This window comes from Peromyscus eremicus, chromosome 1, assembly GCF_949786415.1.
Source record: "Peromyscus eremicus chromosome 1, PerEre_H2_v1, whole genome shotgun sequence".
NCBI classification, from domain to species: Eukaryota; Metazoa; Chordata; class Mammalia; order Rodentia; family Cricetidae; genus Peromyscus; species Peromyscus eremicus.
This window is the reverse complement of record NC_081416.1, coordinates 3778038-3800631: the sequence shown is the minus strand read 5'-3', so window position 1 is coordinate 3800631 and position 22594 is coordinate 3778038. Positions and strand designations below refer to the sequence as shown.

The 22594-nt window shown below is 40.2% G+C and overlaps 1 protein-coding gene across 1 annotated transcript in view; it reads left to right on the top strand.

The window, feature by feature from the left end:
* The window catches only part of Atrnl1 (attractin like 1), a 582942-nt gene that overhangs the window by 91533 nt on the left and 468815 nt on the right, over positions 1 to 22594 (top strand). Inside the window, exons 15-18 of the mRNA XM_059256021.1 lie at positions 2827 to 3008; positions 6327 to 6540; positions 8572 to 8760; positions 15141 to 15362. Coding sequence (XP_059112004.1) covers positions 2827 to 3008; positions 6327 to 6540; positions 8572 to 8760; positions 15141 to 15362 — 807 coding nt within the window. The remainder of the gene's footprint in view (positions 1 to 2826; positions 3009 to 6326; positions 6541 to 8571; positions 8761 to 15140; positions 15363 to 22594) is intronic.

Genomic DNA, 22594 nt, shown 5'->3' with positions numbered 1-22594 from the left:
ACCCACTCTTAAAGCTCTTACTCTATTTAGTGATTCCATACCTAAGGGTACACTGTTTTTTCTATATTCTTTTAAAAATTCTGATTTTTTTCTTTCTTGTTTGTTTGTTTGTTTTTCTGGAAAGAGAGAGAGAGAGAGAGAGAGAGAGAGAGAGAGAGAGAGAGAGAAAGAGAAAGAGTATGGACTTGGGTGGGTGAGGAAGTGGGAAGGATCTGGAATAGTCAGGGGAAGGAGAAATCATGATCAGAATATAGTGGATGAAAAACAATTTTTTTCACTTAAAAATATATCATGAAGTGAATGATAGTAAAGACCCTACCAGGATGGGGATGTGGAGTAGGAGAGAGGGGTGTGAAGGAGGGAGGAGGGGGCAGAGGAGGGAGGAGGGGCAGAGGAGGGAGGAGGGGCAGAGGAGGGAGGAGGGGACAGAGGAGGGAGGAGGGGCAGAGGAGGGAGGAGGGGGACAGAGGAGGGAGGAGGGGCAGAGGAGGGAGGAGGGGCAGAGGAGGGAGGAGGGGACAGAGGAGGGAGGAGGGGCAGAGGAGGGAGGAGGGACAGAGGAGGGAGGAGGGGCAGAGGAGGGAGGAGGGGCAGAGGAGGGAGGAGGGACAGAGGAGGGAGGAGGGGCAGAGGAGGGAGGAGGGGCAGAGGAGGGAGGAGGGGCAGAGGAGGGAGGAGGGGCAGAGGAGGGAGGAGGGGCAGAGGAGGGAGGAGGGGGCAGAGGAGGGAGGAGGGGCAGAGGAGGGAGGAGGGGCAGAGGAGGGAGGAGGGGCAGAGGAGGGAGGAGGGGACAGAGGAGGGAGGAGGGGACAGAGGAGGGAGGAGGGGACAGAGGAGGGAGGAGGGGCAGAGGAGGGAGGAGGGGACAGAGGAGGGAGGAGGGGCAGAGGAGGGAGGAGGGGACAGAGGAGGGAGGAGGGGGCAGAGGAGGGAGGAGGGGACAGAGGAGGGAGGAGGGGACAGAGGAGGGAGGAGGGGACAGAGGAGGGAGGAGGGGCAGAGGAGGGAGGAGGGGACAGAGGAGGGAGGAGGGGCAGAGGAGGGAGGAGGGGCAGAGGAGGGAGGAGGGGCAGAGGAGGGAGGAGGGGACAGAGGAGGGAGGAGGGGCAGAGGAGGGAGGAGGGGCAGAGGAGGGAGGAGGGGCAGAGGAGGGAGGAGGGGACAGAGGAGGGAGGAGGGGCAGAGGAGGGAGGAGGGGCAGAGGAGGGAGGAGGGGCAGAGGAGGGAGGAGGGGGCAGAGGAGGGAGGAGGGGCAGAGGAGGGAGGAGGGGACAGAGGAGGGAGGAGGGGCAGAGGAGGGAGGAGGGGCAGAGGAGGGAGGAGGGGCAGAGGAGGGAGGAGGGGCAGAGGAGGGAGGAGGGGCAGAGGAGGGAGGAGGGGCAGAGGAGGGAGGAGGCGGACTAACTGTAATTACAGTTGTTCTTTGTGAGGTGAAAGTCATCCATCCTCACCAGCCTGCTGTGCTGCACAGCTGAGTCTGGTTCTCAGTTCTTCACAAGGAAAGCAGCAGCAGCTTTCTTTCTTTTCTAGATGAAACCGTTGCTTTTTTCCTATTTTTGTTTTATTTTATTTTTTATTCATTTATTTATTTTTGGTAGGGTCTTACTGTTTAGCTCAGCCTGTCCTGGAACTTACTCGGTAGTGCCGTTTGGCCTGGAACTGCAGCTGCCCGGTCTCTGCCTCCTGGACGCTGGAGTTACAGGCCGGGTGCGTCAAGCTCAGCTCGGCTTTCTCTTCTCTTAAAGGGATCTGCTCCCAGGTCGTCTGCACTCCTGTGATGTCCAGTTTAGTGCGTTCACGGGATTCCTAGGTGTGTGAGCGTGTGAGCGAGCGCGTGGGTCTGCGTCCTGGGCCCTCCCCTGCACCTCCTTCTCGTTTGTCTTGTTCCACTCTGATGTGATAGTTTATCTTAGATTTCATTTTGTTATATTTAAAATAAATGAATGAAAACTTGGCCACTGGGGTAAAGGAGGTTAACACGTGAGCTGTCCTCATACCTGTGGGAAGAGGGAGAACTCAGCTTCCTCCAATGGAGTGACACTGTGTAAAGGCCACTCCAGGGCAGGCCTAATGTTCAGGAGTACTTGACCAACATAGAATGGACTCCACAGTTCTTTTGTGTGCTTTTATTTGGTTACAGTTTGGTGAGATTTTGTTTGTTTGGTTTATTTTTCCCTTGTGGGTAGTTTTATTTTGTTTTCTTGGTTTTAGGGGGTTTGTTGTTATATTGTGTTTTTGTTTTTTGAGAAAACTTAAAGTTAGGTGGGTAGAGTGGAGGAGAGGATCTGGAAGGACTTGGGAGGGGAAGAATATGATCAAAATACATTTAAATTTATAAATTGTTTTAAATAATTAAAAAAGTAATCTGATCTTTTGTAGCCTGGAATTAGACAGATATAGTAGTAACTTTGTTTTTCGAGAGGTCAGATGCTGATGCCCTAGACTACACAGGAATCTTTGGAGTCACTGTAGAAAATAGGTGTTGGAGAACCGGAGCTCATGTTGTTTAAGAATTCAGGAAAGGCCAGGCATGATGATGCATGCTTTAATCCCAGCACTAGGGAGACAGAAGCAGATGAGTTCAAGGCTAGCCTAGTGAGACTGTTTCAACAAAACAAACAAAAGAATTTAGGAAAGAATTAGGATCTTGTTTTAACTCTCCAGCAAACTATTAAATAAACTTTGGGATATTAAGAAATTTTGAAGAGTTCTATCTAAAAATTTTAAATTAACACAATGGTCATATCTATAATTTTGAAATAACTGATAAAGAACCATAATTCTTTGTAATGTAAGAGTAAGATGCTATTCTTTTTCTTTACCTAGCTCACCTTTGTGGAGAAGGCTGGAATCACGTTGGGGATGCTTGTCTTCGAATCAATTCCAGTAGAGAAAGTTATGACAATGCAAAGCTTTATTGCTATAATCTCAGTGGAAATCTCGCTTCTCTGACAACTTCTAAGGAGGTAGAATTTGTGTTGGATGAAATACAGAAGTACACACAGCAGGTAAACCTTTGGGTTCTTTATGTGATGGACGTATGCAATGATCCATGATCTGCAGAAATGATTTATTCTTTTTTGTCTTTTAAAGTAAATGTCTATCTGAATTACTTATAGCACATGTATGAAAACTGTTACTGTATTTGGTAGTCTCCTGCTGTATGAGAACCCAGAGATGCAATGAAGCGCTCTTCTCAGACAGTGTAGTAGAGAAGAGACAAGAACAGTTGTTCTTGAGTGAGGTAATTGCCATGATAAATGCACTCAGGGTACTTCCTGAAGATGAGGATGGACAGCTAGTCATAGCGTGAGCTTATGGACTAGTCTTGGAGAAATGCCCTAGCCAGCATGCGCAGGACTTGGAGATACTATAAGGAAGTTGGAAAAATCCTACAGTTTTTGTCTTAACTTGTCTTTAGTAGCTTCCAGCATAGTGGTGGTATATGCAATGTATGTGGTAGCAGATGGGGAGATCTTTTGATATTTATACTTTAGAAAATGTGCTCTGGAAGTCCAATTGGTGAGAAAGAGGAGGGATTGTATGAGCGAGAGATGTTGAGACCATGATTGGAAAAAGCACAGGGACAAACAGCCAAAGTAGTGGAAACACATGAACTATGAACCAATAGTGAGGAGCCCCCAACTGGATCAGGCACTCTCGACAAGTGAGACAGTCAATTAGCTTGAACTGTTTGGGAGGCCCCCAGGCAGTGGGACTGGGACCTGTCCTTAGTGCATGATCTGGCTGTTTGGAGCCTGGGGCCTATGCAGGGACACTTTGCTCAGCCTGGGTGAAGGGAGGAGGGGACTGGACCTGCCTTGACTGAATCTACCAGGCTGAGCTGAATCCCTAGGGGAGTCCTTGCCCTGGAGGAGATGGGAATGGGGGGTGGATTGGGGGGAGGGCGGGGGGTGGCGGGAGGAGGGAGGACAGGGGAATCCATGGCTGATATGTAAAATTAAATTAAATTATAAAATTAAAAAAAATAATAAAAAGGAAATGCAACAGGTTTTGTTTTTTTTTTAAAGTGAGATCTGGTTTTTGTGATGTCTGGGGCTTCTCTTTTGTATACGTGTGCTTGCCAGTTTGCCACTCGGCACACGAGAATTAGTGCCACTGAAGTCCTGCCACACCATAAGCATTTGATCTGCACACTCGTGTTTTTGAATTTCAAAAACGTTAGACTTCGTCCTTAAAGCTCTGTTGATTTTCCTGTGTTTAGCATCAGGTATTTTTGCCAGTTACAAAATCGCCACAGGTCTGGCCATTTGATTTCCGTATTTGAAGACTTTTTGTGGCTGCTGATTTCTGTTGCCTATTATTATAATCCATAAGGAGTGGATGATAACTCAGATTTGCTGGATTGCTGAGTCACATCATATAAATGATGCCGTGTTTTATCAGAAACAACTTTCCATAGGATTTCAAAGTGGGAACTTTCTCAAGGTGACATTTCGTTAGGCATATCTCTATAAAATGAATTACATCCCCAGTCATTGCAGGTGCATAGGCTTAAGATAACCCTTCTTTGGCCAATAAAGATCGACAGATTCATTCACTTTAAAGAGATATCTTGGGTCAAATGATCATTTACTTATTGGAAATGGCTAATGAAATGTTCTAATGATTTATGGTATGGTGAAGTAAATTTTCATAATACAGTAATTTATCTTTCATTTCAACTGCCTGTCTGGCTCATTTATTGAATAATAGTTACTTTAAATGTTTTATCACAGGCTTCATTTTGTTTCTCTTCCTTTTCTTTCAGATTCTTATCATGATGAGTCAGGGCCTAATATTTCATTTTAAATGGCTTTCCTTTGCCGTAGATAGGAAGCATAGCAAGAGTTGCTGTGACATGAAGCACATTGTAATGTGAAGTTTCTGTGTTGGATTGATTATCTGACTAGTGTTATTATAAAGCATGATTTAAAAGGCAGCTTTTGTTATCAAAATATCTCTCAGAATAAATGTGTAAAACATATGATAATTCTAATGAAGAAGCATGTGTGAGTTTTATAATTAGAAGCACTGTTAACCCCAGCTTTGTCTCAGCATTATGCTAGATAGTATAAAATAATTTCTATTCTAAGACTTTTGTTTATTAAATTTTATTAATTGCTCTATTCTTTTGGCAATATGACATTGTCAAAGTGAAAATTCATAAGGTATTTTAATTTTATCCAAGAAATGTCTGTTGAGTATTTACAGTGTGTAGTCCATTGTATTTATACACTTAAAAATTTAAAGGTCTGTGGCTAACTTAACCTCCCTAGGAATATTTGTATCACATGAATACCATGTATAAATATCTTATTGTAGTGACATTTTTCTCTACTCTGATATCACATATATAAAAGAATTTAGAAGAATGATGCTTTGAAACAATTTTCCATCATAGTTACTATTAAGTAGCTTAGTGATTTAGAAGATATATTATCATGTGTTATAAAAGAGGTGTCCATACTCTAATAGAACAATGGAACTTGGATTTAGAATATATTTTAGCTTTTAAATAATGATTTAAATAAGTTATATAAATATAGAATTGATTTTGATTTCGTGCTAAGTTTTATGATCAATGAGGATATTGAGAATAGTTAATGTGACTTTTGTCAACTTGTGTTTATCAGATTTTCAATGTGATAGTCAGACTTTGTCTGTGAAATAGATGGCGTCAGTTTTCCTAAAATTTTATGAAAGTTCAGACATAGCAGAGAAATCCCAATTTGGGGAGTCCTTGAGAAGTCTTTATTCAGAATCCGTACAGATCCGTTAATTTCATTTTCTGTTTTGCACAGCGCAGATTTTGAATTTAATTTATCTGTAGGTTCCTGAATCCATAACTGATTAAACTCTATACTTGATAGTATTAGTTATAGCAGTAGTGGTATGTTGAGTGTTGACATTTTTTTCATTTAGTTTGGTTTATTTATTTATTTGTTTGTTTGCGATAGGATTTTGCTGTGTAGCCCTGGCTGGCCTAGAACTCTCTGAATATCAGCCTGCCTTTGACTCCTGAATGCTGGGATTAAAGGCACATCTATATGCCCATTTTATAGAGGGGAAAAATGAGCAAGGGCTAAAAAAAAAAATCATCTAACCTTATAGCTAAGCTCAAAGCCTAGTGCGTTCAAAACAGTCCTGCGATCTACGTCGTCCCCTAGATTATGCTGAGATTGTTGTTGGAAGTAAAGGTGATTGGAAAGGTAGCTTTATGTATTCTCAAATGTAATATAATGATAATGAGCTACTTGTTGAACAGTGTCATGAGGTAGTTTTTCTTCTAACCACTTCAATGCCCCATTTCTTGTTGTTTGCAGAGAGTGTCCCCTTGGGTAGGCTTGCGCAAGATCAACATATCCTACTGGGGCTGGGAGGACATGTCTCCATTCACAAACACCACGCTGCAGTGGCTTCCCGGGGAGCCCAATGATTCTGGGTTCTGTGCTTATTTAGAGAGGGCCGCAGTGGCAGGACTGAAGGCAAACCCTTGTACGTCCATGGCAGATGGCCTCGTTTGTGAAAAGCCTGTCGGTAAGTAGAGGTGCACCAGCCTTTCTGTGTCTGTGTCAGCCTGTTGTCCAGCCTTTCTTTCCAGAGTGCAGGGACTTGTTTCAGCCTTTTATAATGTTCATCCCCTGACCCTAGTTTTTATTTACACACCCAAGTTGGGTTTTTTTTGTTTTTTTTTTAACTGATCTTAGCATTAACTTGGAATGGTAAACGTTTATTTTTACGTAATGTCTTAAATTTTACTTACTCTTTTACAAAAAATGTAAGGATTTATTTACTTTACTCTGTGGATGAGTGTTTTGTTTGCACATATGTATGTGTACCCTGTGTGTACCTGGTACCTGTGGAGGTCAGATGAGAGAGTCAAATCCCCTGGAACTGGAGTTACAGATGGTTGTGAGCCTCTGTGTGGGTTCTGGGAATCATCCTGTTCTTCTTCAAAAACATCAAGTGCCCTTAGCTGCTGAGCCTTCTCTCCAGCCCAATGTATTGTTTATATAATCTGTCTTTCTTGGTTGTCAGGGTGGTATTATGGACATGTAGTTATGGTTATATTGATTTTGTTAAATGGAAAAGAAGTATTTGAATTCTTTTCTTTTTAAAAAATTGTATTTTTATTGTGGTTATAAACATTTTATGAATATTTACTGTTTTAACCAGTTGTAAGTGTACAGTTCTGTGGCATGAAGTATGTCCCATCGTCTTGCAGCCATGACTACTATTTCTGTAAACCTTAGTTTATTTGGCAAAGTTAGAATTCTGTGGGTTTTTGAGACAGGGTTTGTCTGTGTAGCACTGGCATCCTGGAACTCACTCCTGCTGAGATTAAAGGTATGCACCTCCATTGCCCAGCATAACTCTCTATTTTTTTCAAACAAAACATTTCTTACTCTTTAAGACCCCTGGAAAACACCATTGCACTATTTCCCTGAATTTGATACTTTGGAGACTTTATGTTGTGGAGTCACACCACTTTATACTTTGTGATTTCTTTGTTCCCTTAGCATAATGTCTTCAGAGTTTATCCATGTGTGATAAATTTTTTCCTGCTCATGGCTGAATAATAGTCTAATGTATTTATAGGTCATATTTTGTTTATCTATTCATTCTCTGGTAGATGCTTAGGTTCCTTTTAGCCATTTATAGTGAAGTTGCTATGACTGTGAGCATACAGATTTCTTCACTTGTTGGCTATTTAGAGCGATGATGTTATGACTGGGCTATGATTTCACTTCCTTGGGTCCATAGTGAACGTAGATTTAATTATCATATGAAAATTCCAGGTTTGTTCTGCTTTCCCCCAGCGATTGCACACTTTACACTCCTCCGGGCAATGCGCTCTCCAGTCCTCAGATGCCAGTAGTTGTCATTTTCTTTACATTGTTTTGTTTTTGAAAATGATCACCATCCCGATGTGTGTGATAAATGCTGTATTTTTGTATTATGATTTTACAGTAAGTTGTATATTTTCACTTGTTTATACCAAAGATGCAGTCACGGGACATTTACTTAAAAAAGATATGGAACTTTTATGGAGAAACATGCACTGTTGAGATAATAGAAAGAGGAGCTCTCGATTACAGTGTTGTTTGCAGTTTTAAAAATTGTACGCCTTGTACTTTATAAAGAGTTAAGAAATAAAGGAACTACGTGTTTTCAAATTCAGTATTAAATTAGTACCCGCATCAACTTTTTTAACTTTTACCTTGTGTTATTATGCTTCAGTCTGCTTAACTGAACCTTTTAAAAAATAGTAAAACAGATAAAACCCAAGCATTTGTGTTAAAATGAAATTACCAGGGGCCTGAAGAGGTAGCTGAGTGGATAAGAGCACTGGTTGCTCTTCCGGAGGGCCTGGATTTGATTCTCAGAACCCACATGGTGTCTCAGGGGAATCTGATGCCCTTTTCCTTCTGCCCTCTGCAGGCCCAGGCATGCCTGTGGTGGCATCAGTACATGAGACTGAACACCCATATGCATAGTTAAAAGTAGAGATTAGTTTGAAAAATGAAGTTGCCAAATGAAATAATTGCAGTTATTGATTTGTTCCAGTCAGCCCAAATCAAAATGCAAGGCCGTGCAAGAAGCCGTGCTCCCTGAGGACCTCGTGTTCCAACTGCACGAGCAATGGCATGGAGTGCATGTGGTGCAGCAGTACAAAGCGATGTGTGGACTCCAATGCTTACATTATTTCTTTTCCATATGGACAGTGTCTGGAGTGGCAGACGGCCACCTGCTCGCGTAAGTATGGATGGAAAGAAACATTTGAGGCCATTTAAAACAATGGAAAAAGCACTATCAAGGAGAGGTCTAAAATCAGTTTGGGCTGTTAGCCTCTGGTTTGCAGTGTATCATCATTTTGAATTTACTATATTACTATTTTACCACTGTGTCTGACACATCTCCTGAACTCTGAGTGTGGTGTACAGACAACCTAATGCTTCCTGACAGTGAAAGCCGCAGGGCTTTCTGGTGTCTTTAAGTATTCCTTGGCATACTTTTTATCCCCTCCCTTTTTTTCTATTATACGACAAATACTCCTCAAGAATTGACACCAGTTTATAGGGTTCTCTGTTTGTATTTGTCTAATTATTTCTTCAACATTAGCTCTGAATAGGCATGTTTTTCAAGACTGTCCTGTCATTGTTGCTGTATCAGTCACACAGTGAATTGATGAGACATGTACATGTAGGTGGTGAAACTGCATAGGGAGGACCCTTGTGGATGTGAACCGCCAGATGACTGACAGCTGGGACAACATTAGCCACTGTATTAGATGGGCTTCTCTAGAATGAGACCAAGACGACACACAGAAGGGAGGATTGACCTGAGTGACTTGGAACCCATTGCAGCTGGGTAGTCCAACAGTGATGTCCACATGTTCACGGCTTAGAACACTGTGGCTGCTCAGGGCAGACGTTATCTGTGTCAGCAGTACCGACTTAGTGTTGAAGGCCTAGAGGATTCCTACAGTCACTGATCTTCAGGCCGTATTGGAACCCTAGGAAGCTAGAGTCTGGTTTCCAGAAGAGTGGCCGTTGCAGCATAGATAGGTGTATTCACCAGTGAGAAGTCAGGGAGAAGGTGAGAGAGAAGAGAGGATGGCAGAGGTTCCTAGAGGTTAAGCAGATCTCAGGTAGAGTTTTCTGAGTGCCAGGGGTAGAGAGCAGCAGAGATGGAGAAAGAGGATACAGAGGACGAAGAGGAGGCTGAAAGCATAGTTTAGTCATTAGCAAGACTATGAGCTGGGAAACTGGACGGAACTGTAGTTAAGACAGGATTTCATCCCAGAGAAATAAAGTAGACGGATATAGAGCTTGCTATGTTTATAGAGTTATTCCTGCCTTGAATGCCTGACAGAGCAATAACTGAATTGATAGAATTTTGTCTTAGAGGAATAAAGTTAACAGACATAAGAACATAGTGTACATAGATTTTTTTTTTTCCCCTCAGATATCCCACACTGGACATAGCTAAGCCCTCAGACCCTGGGTACTCCATAGACCCACTTGCTCATACACTCAGGAATCCCATAAAAACACTAAACTGGAAACAGTGCTATATACACAAAGAACCTGGTTCAGACCTGTGCAGGCCCTGTGCATGCATATATAAATTGATAAATGTAATCCACCACATAAACAAACTGAAAGACAGAAACCACATGATCATCTATCTGTATGTATGTGTGCGTACACACACATATATACACACACATACAATATAGTGCTTGAAGTCTTAGCTAGAGCAATAAGACAACTGAAGGGGATAATGGGAATACAAATTGGAAGAGAAGAAGTCAGAGCATCTTTATTTGCAGATGATATGGCAGTTTATATAAATGATTCTAAAAATTCCACTGGGAAACTCCTACAGATAAACACTTTTAGCAAAATATTTAGATACAAAATTAACTCGCAAAAAATGGTAGTGTAGTCCTCCTCTATACAAATGACAAACAGACTGAGAAGGAAGTCAAAGAACAGCACCTTTCACAATAGCCTCAAGAAATATAAAATATCTTTGGGGTAACTAACCAAGCAGATGAAAGACTTGTATGATAAAAACTTTAAGAGAGTGAAAGAAATTGAAGAAGATATGAAAAGATGGAAATACTTCCTATGCTCAATTGATAGGATAAATATAGTAAAAATGAACATCCTGCCCAAAGCAATCTATAGATTTAATGCAATCCCCATCAAAATTCCAAGACAGTTTTTCACATATCTTGAAAGGACAATTTTCAGCTCCATATGTAAACACCAAAAACCCAAGATAGCTAAAACAATCCTGAATGATAACAGAACTGATAAGAGGTATCACCATCCCCAATTTCATGATGTATCATAGAGCTATAGTAATAAAAACAGCATAGTATTGGCACAGAAGCAGACACACTGATCAATGGAATCAAACTGAAGACCCAGATGTAAATCCTCACATCTATGGACACTTGATCTTTGATAAAGAAGCTAGGAATACACACTGTAAAAATGACGGCATCTTCAACAAATGGTGCTGGTCAAAACTGAGTGTAGAAGAGTGCAGATAGATCCATGCTTACCACGCTGCACAAACTCAACTCTAAATCAAGCAAAGACCTCACCATAAAACCAGATACACTGAACCAGGTTGAAAAAAGAGTGGAGAATACCCTTGAGTTTAACGGCACAGGAAAAGTCTTTCTGAACAGAACACCAATTGCACAGGTACTAAGATAAAAAAATCAATAAATGGGACTTCCTGAAACTGAAACACTTCTGCATGGCAGAGGACACTGTCATTCAGAAAAAGCAGCAGCTTACAGCATGGGAAAAGACTTTTAGCAACTACCCATCTGATAAAGGGCTAATACTTAATTATATTATGAACTCAAAAAGCTAGATATTAAGAAAACAAATAATACATTTAAGAATGGGGTACAGATCTAAACAGAATTATAAAAAGGAAATTCAAATGGCAGAGAAACACTTAAAGAGATGTTCAACATCCTTAGCCACCAGGGGAATGCAAATCAGAGCTACTTTGAGATTTCCTCTTACACATGTCAGAATGGCCAAGATCAATAAAACAGTGACAGCTCATGCTGAAGAGGATGTGGAGCAGGGGGAGCACTTACACATTCCTGGTGGGAGTGCACATTTGTGCAGCCACTATGGAAATTTATGTGGCAGTTCCTCCTAAGATGGGACTTGATCTACCTCAGGTTCTAGCTATAGCACTCTTGGGCTTATATCCCGAACCACTGTCTGGCTGCACAGATGGCTCTTTCTCTCTGGCTTCCCTTCTCTGTAGGGAAGATGCGTACATCTCTGGAGGTGAATCTTCTGTCTTAATCTTTCCAGGAAAAGTCTTTAAGGCTTGTCTAGAGGTCTATTTTTTAGTTGATTCCAGATCCCCCTTTTGTGATGTTACTTGAGCCTTACATTCGGGGTTGTGATGTAGATAGATGAATTAGGGCTGGGTACCCCATGATCTCTGCTTTTTGACTGGGTGTGGTTTTATATAATCTCCATCTATTGCTAAGAGAAGTTTCTTTGATGAGTGGTGAGAGATGTATTTATCTGTGGGTATAAGGATAAATATTTAGAAACAGTTAGTACTTTTGCTGTCTAATAAAGGGGCATAGTAGGTTCTTCTGTAAGATCAATGACCTCACTAGCCTATGGTAGTTGGCTAGGTTTCCAGTTCCAGGCATGATTTCCCTTATGTTGATTGGGCCTTAAGTCCAATTAGAGAGCTTTTGGTTACCACCAAGATGTGAATGCCACTATTATGCTCTAAGGGTTACCATGTCATGCTGTTTGTTGGTGTGGCTAACAGGCATTACTGTCGAGTAGGACTGTTGGATGCTCCCCTCCCTTGGAAGCTTGTATAGCAGCTTCTGGTACTATGGAAGCTAGTCCTCAGGGAGGAGACCTTCTTGTCAGATCCAGCTTGGTTCCCCTGGGTCCTGTGTTCAAAGTGCATGGTATCAAGGCAGATTTTGCCTAATGGCTTCTAAGAAAGCTTTGTTAATAACTGGAATTATTAATAATTAATATATTTTAAGTAATTGGATATTTGGAAGTAATTGGAATAATAGGTTTATTTCTTAATATATAGAAATTTCAATAAAAATGAGATTAAAATAATACTGTAAAGGTAGAAGTCTGAGCTTATGCCATGCATCTCAGAAATCTTATGTCTTTCATTATTTTGGAGATTTCATGAATATGCATAATTAATTACTCATTTTGTTTCTTTTGTGATACTAGGTTCCCATGTTTCTTTTGTGATACCTAAGTTCCCATGCACACTGAACAACAATTTGCCAGTGAGCTATGTTACCAGCAGAAATCTTTAGTAAGGGTTTTAGACACTGGTGTTATTAAGCCCCCTCCCCACATCCCAAGTGCTGGGAATTAAACCTGGGCTTTGTATACTCCAGGCCCAACTTAAAAACTATTCTTTTCTGAACAATTGAGGAGGGTAGCTATTTTTAAAATTTGATGAATTTACTGATTAAAAGACTTTGACACATTTAGTAAGCCCTATTGAGTATTTTATAACACAGCTTTCAAAAACTCCGAAATAAAATAAAAAACAAATTTCACCAAGTTTTTGAATTTCATATAATACAAAGTCTCTATATTGTCCTTAAGTTTAGGAAAAGTAGCACAGTGTACATAAGCTTTGGTGTAATATTATTTTGTATAAGAAAAAGAATTGGATTGTTAGTTCCTGAAGCACCATTACGCACCAAACGATGGATTTCCAGTAACAGTTTAACACTGTCTGCTGCTTTGTATTTATTCTTGGACAGAACCGGAGCTGGTGCCACCTTCCTACGTAGTCATTTTTCTAAAATGAAGTCTAAGGACTAGAATATTTCTCTGAACAGGAAATTTTGTCAACTATTCTTAAAGCTGAAAATCTACTTGAAAAATAAAAGTAGATCAGGAGTTTGTTCCCTCTCAGTACAGAAGTGTAGGTAGGATTCTTTGACCCAAGAGTTCCTCACTTGTCTAGAAAGTCTTAACAGGAATCTTGTACTGAGGATAGCTTAATTGATCTAAAATATATCCTAAGGACATCTTATTTATATTTCCTTAAAAAGTTAATTCTAAGTTCAAATTTCTTTTCCCAGGGAATACATTTAGAATGTAAGTGTATTAGACTATGTGAACTGTCTTGGATATGATGCAGTCAATTTTGTTTCATCACATGGCAGTTTTAATTGGAATATCCCAGTGCATAATTGTACCTATATAACTTTTGATAGTTTTTATTATTTCTCATTGACTTCATGGTAAACCAATACAGTTTTGAAGATAATCATCATAACTGTCAACAAATATGTGAGCTACCCACCATCCTAGAAATAAGGGAAATGCTTCAGATCAAGGGAACCGAGCAGGATATGGCAATGTATGAAATGTTTAGTTCCTAAGTGTCAGTTAAAGGGATTGTCACTTATCACTGTGTATTGGCAAGATGTCCCTTTTATTGAAAGTAGATTTTTTTTCTCATACAATACATCCTGATTCCAGTTTCCTCATCCTCTACTCCTCCCAGTTCCTTCCCACCTCCCTTCCCCACTGGATCCACTCCCTTTCTGCCTCTCATTAGAAAAGAACAGGCTACTAAGAGATAACAACTAAATATGACAAAATAAAATAACAATAAGATAAAACAAAACCCGTCACATCGAGGCTGTATACATCAACCCATCAGAAGGAAAAAAGCCTCAAGAGCAGGCACAAGAATCAGAGACCCCCTTGTTCACACACTCTGTAGTCCCATAAAAGTACTAAGCTGGAAGCTATAATTAATATGCAGAAGGCCTGGTGCAGACCTGTGTCCACCCTGTTCTTGCTGCTTTAGTCCCTGTGAGTTCACATGAGCCTCGCTTTGTTGATGCAGAGGGCCTTGTTTTCCTGGTGTCCTCCGTCCCCTCTGACTCTTACAATCTTTCCACCTCCTTTTCTGTGGGGGTTCCTTGAGCTCTGAGGGGAGAGATTTGATGGAGATATCCCATTTAGAGCTGTGTGGTCCAAGGACCCCGGAAGATAAAACTTTGGAAAAGAAAACCCTTCGTGCCTATGAATTAGATGTCTAGAAAGTTAAATACGTGAATGTTGTATTTTATTTCTTAATATGATTTGAGATGGTTCTTATCCACTACTTTCTAAAACCCAGTCTCCAAGGTTCTTGGCCCTCAAACAGCTCACAAGAAATAAAATTTTCAGTGAATTCTTAAATCTAAGATTTTGCTGTTAAATTTCTGATGTCAGTTCCTTGATGTCCCATTACAGCAAGATGCTCAGGAATCTTTAAGTACTGCCTTAGTTTTTTTCTGTGTTAAGGTTACCATGTCTTGTTGTTTTCCCTTTTAACATCCAATTCAGTTTATCTTCTCTTTGTTCATGACATGTATTATGTATACATGTGTACATATTTATTTGTGCATATGTACATGTATATGATGAATTGTTCATATCAGCTAGTTATTTATGCAAAGTATTTCTGTTAACTACAGATGACATTTTAATGTCTTTTTTCTCACAAAATTTTTCTGAAGCATACAATTCTGCTTGATTATAAAATTAATTTTTGTTTTTAATGCTTCTGTCATTCAGCTCAAAATTGTTCTGGATTAAGAACCTGTGGCCAGTGCTTGGAACAGCCTGGATGTGGCTGGTGCAATGACCCCAGTAACACAGGGAGAGGACACTGCACGGAAGGGTCCTCACGGGGACCCATGAGACTTGGTGGAGCACATAATGGCGGCGAGGTGGTTCTTGACACCAGTCTTTGCCCCAAAGAGAAGAACTATGAGTGGTCTTTTATCCAGTGTCCAGGTAACAAAGATTGCATTTCCTTCCTGAGTGCATTTTATTGCTTGTGTTATCGTACTGTCTTAGAACTCTCATGCTCCTCAGTGTTCCAGTAAACCTCATGGTGAATGTGGATATTAGGTGCTGAACATCCACAGTGGATTCACGTGGCCTTGTTTTGAAAGCCACCATTGGTATTCACTACTATTTAAATTTGAAGGTCACTTAGTTTTTCAGGGGCTCTCTTCATATTTCTATATTCCTTATTCTGTGCTTGTATAGAAGAAAGTTGAAAATTTAATTTATTCAGTACATGTTTTCTGAGTACCTGTTGTGCACTAAATAGTATATTTAGTGTTTTAGGCACTCGAAACATAGTTGATAAATTGGTTTAAAAATGACTACACTTGTGGAGAATATATGCTCATTGAAATAAGTCAAATGTATGAGGTGATGTGGTGGATGAGCACTAGTAAATGGAAGCATGGGATTGAAGCTTGCCTTTTAGAAGGCAAAGCTTTGCTGAGATGTTAATGTTGATAAACGCCTGAAGGAGGAGAAGAAACGTATCAGGGCTGGGGTCCCTGTGTGATGAGCTGTAGAAGAGGTGACAGGTACATGGAAGAAGGAGGAGAAGTTAAAAATGGAGCTAGAAAAATCAATAATACGTGCTTTATCAGGCTGGCTGCCACACAGGGGTATGGTACGCAGACCCACTGGGACTGAGGAAGAGCCATGGTGAATGCTCCTAAGAGCTGCTGCTGTAAGGCTGGGCCTTTATCTGCTTCCTCGGGCCTTCCTGATGCCATGAGACTAAAATCCCGCATGTCTGAGCTTACTCCATGATCCTGACAAATGGTTTCCCTGGGACCAGTGACAGCTGAGGCAGAAGGGTTGAGAGCTACCCAGAGTACACTTAGGATGAGGTGCTTACCCCACAGCACGAGGCCCCGGAACCAAGTGGAAGAGACAAACCAGAGCAATCCGAGATGGACCTGCAGAGTGCCATGTGTGTACTCTAGTGTGGTTGCTTACGGAGAGATGCTTTGAAGACCATCTGAAACAGACCGAGATGTGTGCATGGAAGTGTTAGTCAGGAGGGATAGGGATTGCTTTTACTAGATAACACATAAAGTTGGAGGAGGTGTGGAAGTGCTCTGCATGGTTCTGTAGGCAGTGCATAACTGCATTTGTCAACATCCATACTGTGTTCTTGGGATGTAGTTCAGTAGACCACTGCCTAGTGTTTACAGGTTGTTGATTCAATGCCTGGTACTGTAAAGAAAAATAAACAAAATCTATACCTATATACCACAAAATGTGAAATTTACTCTGTGTAATAAAGCCATTCCATGTAAGAGGATTCCAGAATGGAATGCAGATTGTCAAAAATGAATCTGACTGTGCCACGGATCGATCTCTCTCTCTCTCTCTCTCTCTCTCTCTCTCTCTCTCTCTCTGTGTGTGTGTCTGTCTGTCTCTCTCTCTGTCACACACACACACACACACACACACACACACACACACACACGGACTTTGACTATTGGAAAAGTGCTTTTTACTGTATAGTACAAGGCTACAGAAAAACCTATACATAAACCTGTGGTATCCTGATGTGTTAAATTTGTTTCCGACAAGAATTATTTTATAATTTTAGCAATATCTTGTGTGTGTACTGTGTTTCAGCAAAAACAAATAGTTGTGTTTAGTAGGAGCCAGAGATCTCACTTTCAGAGAAAGAGATGAAGGCTATATTGAGTATTTGGTGCTGGATTCAAGCTTCAGAACATGCATTTATATTTACTTTATACATAAAAGTAAACATGTATATATATTTGGGTTAGTTTATAACTATACATCTGTCAAAATATATATATATATATATATATATATATATATATATATATATGTCAAAATACACATTTTTTCCTAACCCTGTCTTTTGAGCCCATGATACTCCAGAGCAATGAACATACTTAGTACATGGATATTGCCTCTAAACATCATTCTCTGGTGGAAGACTCAAAGGCTTTCTGCATAAATGGCTGATTTTATAGTTGGGGCAGGGAGGGTATCAAGCATTTTGCAGTGATGAAGAGAGACAGAGAGGAAAAGGTGGAGGAAGGAGGGAGGAGGCAGGAGAGAATATGGAGCTATATTAAAGCCAGTATGAAAATTCTCAATGGGTTAAACCCAGGCAACAAAATAAGCATTTGAAATTAAACCCCCCCCACCACCACACGCACATACCTGTGCCAAGTGGAAGGGGACTACTTGAGAAGAGGGAGGGGAGCAATGTGGGGGGAGGGGTTAAGAGGGTAATATGGGTGATATGATCAAAGTATCTTATTTATGTATGAAAATGTATAATAAATCCCTTTGTTATGTATAATTACTATATACTAATAAAACTCATATGATAATGATAGAGTAATGAGACAGAATAAGAGCATTTGTGTCAAAGTTGTGAAGTCCAACTAAAGTCTATAATTTAGATTATAGTTTATACTATTAATTAACCAATGTTTGTTTTCTAATTTTGATAAATGTTAGGGTAAGATACTAACATTTGATATGGAATTACTTCTATTTTTGCAGTCCTATAAGTCTAAAATTCAGTAAGTCTAAATTTCAGAGTACAGTTTGAAAAACACACGGCAGTTTTAGAGTCAAAGGAAACTTAGAGAAGGAAAAGTGTGGTTGTTGGAATCGAAGACCAGGGAGTGCATTAAGATGGTAAAACGTGCAAGTCAGAGTCAACAAAGTGAAAGATAAGAGCTAAGAAGCAGTTCAGTCTTTAGGAGAAATAAATAGAGGTAAAAATGCAAGGTGCAGCTGAGGTCAGAGATGGGGTGGAATTTAAAGTTCTCAGTACACTTAGGAGGAATTAAAAAAAAAAAAAAAACGGAAAAGGAGAAAGAAAATCTTTAAAAATAATGTCCTGCAAGGAGATATAGGCACTAAACACAATTAGTGCCATTTGATTTAAATATAAAATAGTTTTCTTGAAAACATACTGAGGATTGAAGAGACGTCTATGTGATCTCATGCCTTAGCATAGTGATAAAGTTGTGTTCAGGCCACAGTGCTGGGCAGAATAGACAGAAATCTCAGATGTGTATTTCCTCAGGCAGAAAATTACTGTTAGAGATGGCCTTCTAAATTAGTGTGATGTCTACTTTTACTAACAACTTGCTTTTATGGAGAGGTGTCTCGCAGGACAGTGGAGCACTTCCCTGATGATGTCTGAGTTTAGTTCTAGAGAGGATTAGCTGAAGAAAAGAAGCCTGTCCTGCACGTGGGTGGCGCCATCTCATAGGCCGGGGCTTAGAAGGAGTAGAATAGGAAATGGAGAAAGTGAGCTAGTGTCCACGCTGTCTTTGCTTTTGGTTGCCCAGATTTGCTTTGCTGAACTCTTCCCTACCATGGTGAAACCATAAGCCAAAATACCAATCCCCCCTTGAATTGGTTTCCACAGGGATTTTGACACATTGGTGAAAAAAATTAAAAATCTGGCACCAGAAAGTAGGTTGCTAAATCTGACCATGTGGCTGTGAAGCCTCACATCTGGTTTAGAAAAGCTTCGAGCGCACTTTATGGAGGCCTTGGAGTGTATAAGCAGGGTTCAGTGGGTGCATCTGGTGGGAACTGAGAAGACCAGGAATCTGTGAAGATCATGCTCTTGAGGTTTCAGATGGGAACAAAGGCTCTTGGGAGTTGGATTAGAGGCTCTTGGTTTTGCTTTCTGGTAAGAATTTGTGAAAATTTGGTCTGTGTTCCAAGACTGTGGGAGTCCAAGTTCAAAAGATGATTCACTAGTTAAATTGACAGAGGAGTTTTTTTGTTTATTTGTTTGGTTTTGATTTTTCAAGACAAGGTTTCTCTGTGTAACATCTCTGGCTGTCCTGGAACTCGCTTTGTAAAACCAGGTGGCCTAGAGCTCACAGAGATCTGACTGCCTCTGGCTGGTATTAAAGGCATGAGCCACCGTGACTGGCTTGGCAGAGGAAATTTGAAGACAGTTCAATGTTCAGGTTGTGGTATGGTTGTTGTTTGTTGCGTTCAGTCAGTTTTACATTGGGATTTTGGAACAAAAAGAAAAATAGAAAAACTTAAAATGTTTGTAGTTTGAATGAAGAGCTTCATTCCTGCATTTTACAAATAATATGTCTATAGGCACATTTTATTTTACTAGCATTAACATTGTGTTTAAGATTTGTAGTTTTGTGGTATGCCTCTCTGTAGGGATAGCAAATTTTGATACTAGAGGTAAAGTACTTTTATGTCATCACTTATACATTTAACTTTCTTGAAAAACTCAAAATGCTAATACAAGATCAAAGTATGAAAAATATTTCACTTTTTAAAATGAGAGTGAAAGTAATGTGACGTGTAGTAAATGTACATTGGTAGAGGTGCTGGACTGAGATGTGAAATGGGAGGACTCTGCATCAATTATTTTCCAACTTTATGTATTTCATGTACTGTCAATTCACCATTTTAATTTGTGTAAGTCATGGCTTTTTAGTATAATGTAAATCTACAACCACTACCATCTCGTAGTTCTAGAGCATTTTAGTCACCACAAAACCAAACCTGGGGCCCTTTAAGAGTTATTTCATATTTCCTCTTTCTACAGCACTTAAAAGTATTAATTTGCCCTCTTTGTGGTTTTGTCTATTTTAGACATTTTGTTTAGTTGAGCTCTTATGGTATGTGGTCTTTATCCTTGGCTTTTAGTTGACAACATCTATATAATGTTTTCAAGATTTATTTTTGTAATCTAAGTTTTTTTTATATCTATATAATATTGTTACAATGATTTATTTATTCTTTTGTCAGTTAATGCACTTTTGGTTATTTCTGCTACTATGGTATTGTGAATAATGACACTATAACCATTGTGCGTGAATTTTTGCATTGAGATGTTTCCCTTTATCTTTTGACATATCTAGAAGTGGATAATTTGAATCATATGAGAACCTCATGTTTAATGTTTTAAAGAATTGCGGACTTCTCTAGAGCATTTTACATCTGTGGTGTTACTTTACATCATCTTCATCAGGGCATGAGGATTCCAGTATCTCTGCTTCCTTTCCAAGCTGTTTATTATCTGTTTTTTAGTTAGTAATGAGTGTAAAATGCTGTCTTAATAGTACTTTGATTCGTATTTCCAAAATGTTATGCTTTGGATATGAAGGGTGTCTCCCAAAGGTGGTTTGATGCTGTTGTTGGAAGGAGGTGGAGCTCAGTTAGAGGAAGTAGATCACTGAGGTGTTTCTGTTCTTGTCTTGTCCCTTCCCTGTGCTCTTTTCTCTGTTTCTGCTTCCTGGCATCATGAGTTGAGCAGTTTGCTTTACTAGATGTTCAGCTTGATCACAGGACCCCAGCAATAGCGCAAACAGCATAAAATGACAATTCAAGACAAAGTTGTCACAGAGATAAAACTCCAACACAACACACAGAGATAATGACATTCTTTTCAACTATTGTTTGGAAATATCCAAGTGCTTTGCTCTCATTAAAATTGGGTGGGTTGTTTGCTTTTTAAAAATATTTTTGGGATGTTTTTTAATAGAAGAAAGGCATACATGTTTATTTAATACAGGTTTTTCATAGCATGAGTGTCATTATAGAGATATGAAGCCCCAAAGTAGCACTTAGAGATGGTTACTTAAATAATGGGTTGGACAAAGAATATTTTTTAATTGAAAATAGATTTTTTTCATACAGTATATTCTGATTATGATTTCCCCTACCCCTACTTCTCCTTATTCCTCTCCTCCCATCCAGATCCACACCCTTCCTGTGTCTTATTAGCAAACAAACAGGCATCTAAAGAATAATAATAAAACAAATAAAAGAAAAACAAATACATTAGAATGTGACAAAACAACCAAACAAGAAAAGGGCGAAAGAAAAGGCACAAGAAATACACGTAGATGCAGAGACACACGTTTGTCCCATCCCATAAAACCACAAAAACCGAAGCTATAATATACATGCAAAAGACTTGTAAGGTTAAACACACACACACACACACACACACACACACACACACACACACACAGAAAGAGAGACACAGAGAGAGAGACAGAGAGAGCGAGCCCTGACTTAACATTTTGAGACAAAGAACCTCCAAAGGTGCCTTTGAGTTTTTTGTGTTGGCCATCTACTGCTGGGTATCGGGACTGCTCTTAGGAGTAGTTTGTTTTTCCAGTGAGACTCCTTTGGAGAAAACTATTTTTTTTATTTACAAGTGGCTATCGATTGGAGGTAGCTTCTGCATTAGGGATGGGTGTGTGTGTTCATTTCTTCTTTCAGCTCCATGACTCATCTAGTGCAGACCTGTGCAGACTGCAGGCTGCCCCTGCCTTGTTGTATCTAGAAGGCGGCCATGATACCTTGGTACCCTTAATTCCCTCTTGTTCTCACATTCTTACTGCCTCCTCTTCTGCATAGTTTTCAAGCCCTGAGGGGAGGGATTAGATGGAGACATCCCATTTACAGCTGAGTGTTCCAGGGTCTCTCACTACATATTGTCTGGCTGTGAGTCTCTGTATTTGTTTCCATCAGTTGCAGGAGGAAGCTTCTCTGATGATGGCTGAGCATGGCACAGATCTGCTAATCTGGCCAGCATGGCTGGCGGGTTCCCAGGGAATAAACAAAGAATATTAATTGTGAAGAAGCAGCTAAATTATGCAGTAGGCTCAAAGAGAAGAGTGTTTTAGTCAGCAACAGGCAGGGCTCCCTTAGTCTTGTCTTCTCATCTTTGAGGATCCACACAGGGACTGCTGCATGTCTACTTTCCTACATATAGACAATATATTATGATCATGTTTATTTCTCCATCTCTTACTCTTCAGCCAAGTCCTTCTGGACCCTCTGATCACATACCTCTTCCAATTTCATGTTCTCTCTTTGTCTCTGCCTCCCTCTACCCCCCATCTCTAAGTAACTCACTAAGAGGGCTGAAGAACACTGCTTCCAGAGGTCTGGGTTGGATTCCCAGCACCACATGGCAGCTCACAACCACATGCAACTCCAGTTCCAGGGATCCAGTGCCCTGTTCTGGCCTCCAAGGGAACCATGCACATGCTCTGTACAGACTTACAAGCAGGCAAAATACCCATAACCCAAAGTAAAATTTTAAAAAAGAAAAGAAAAAAGTATGTGGCTTCCAAAGTCCAACACATTAACTGTCTAGTCCTTTCCAGTGAAGAAAATGTTTTCTTATCTCTTTTCTATGGTATATT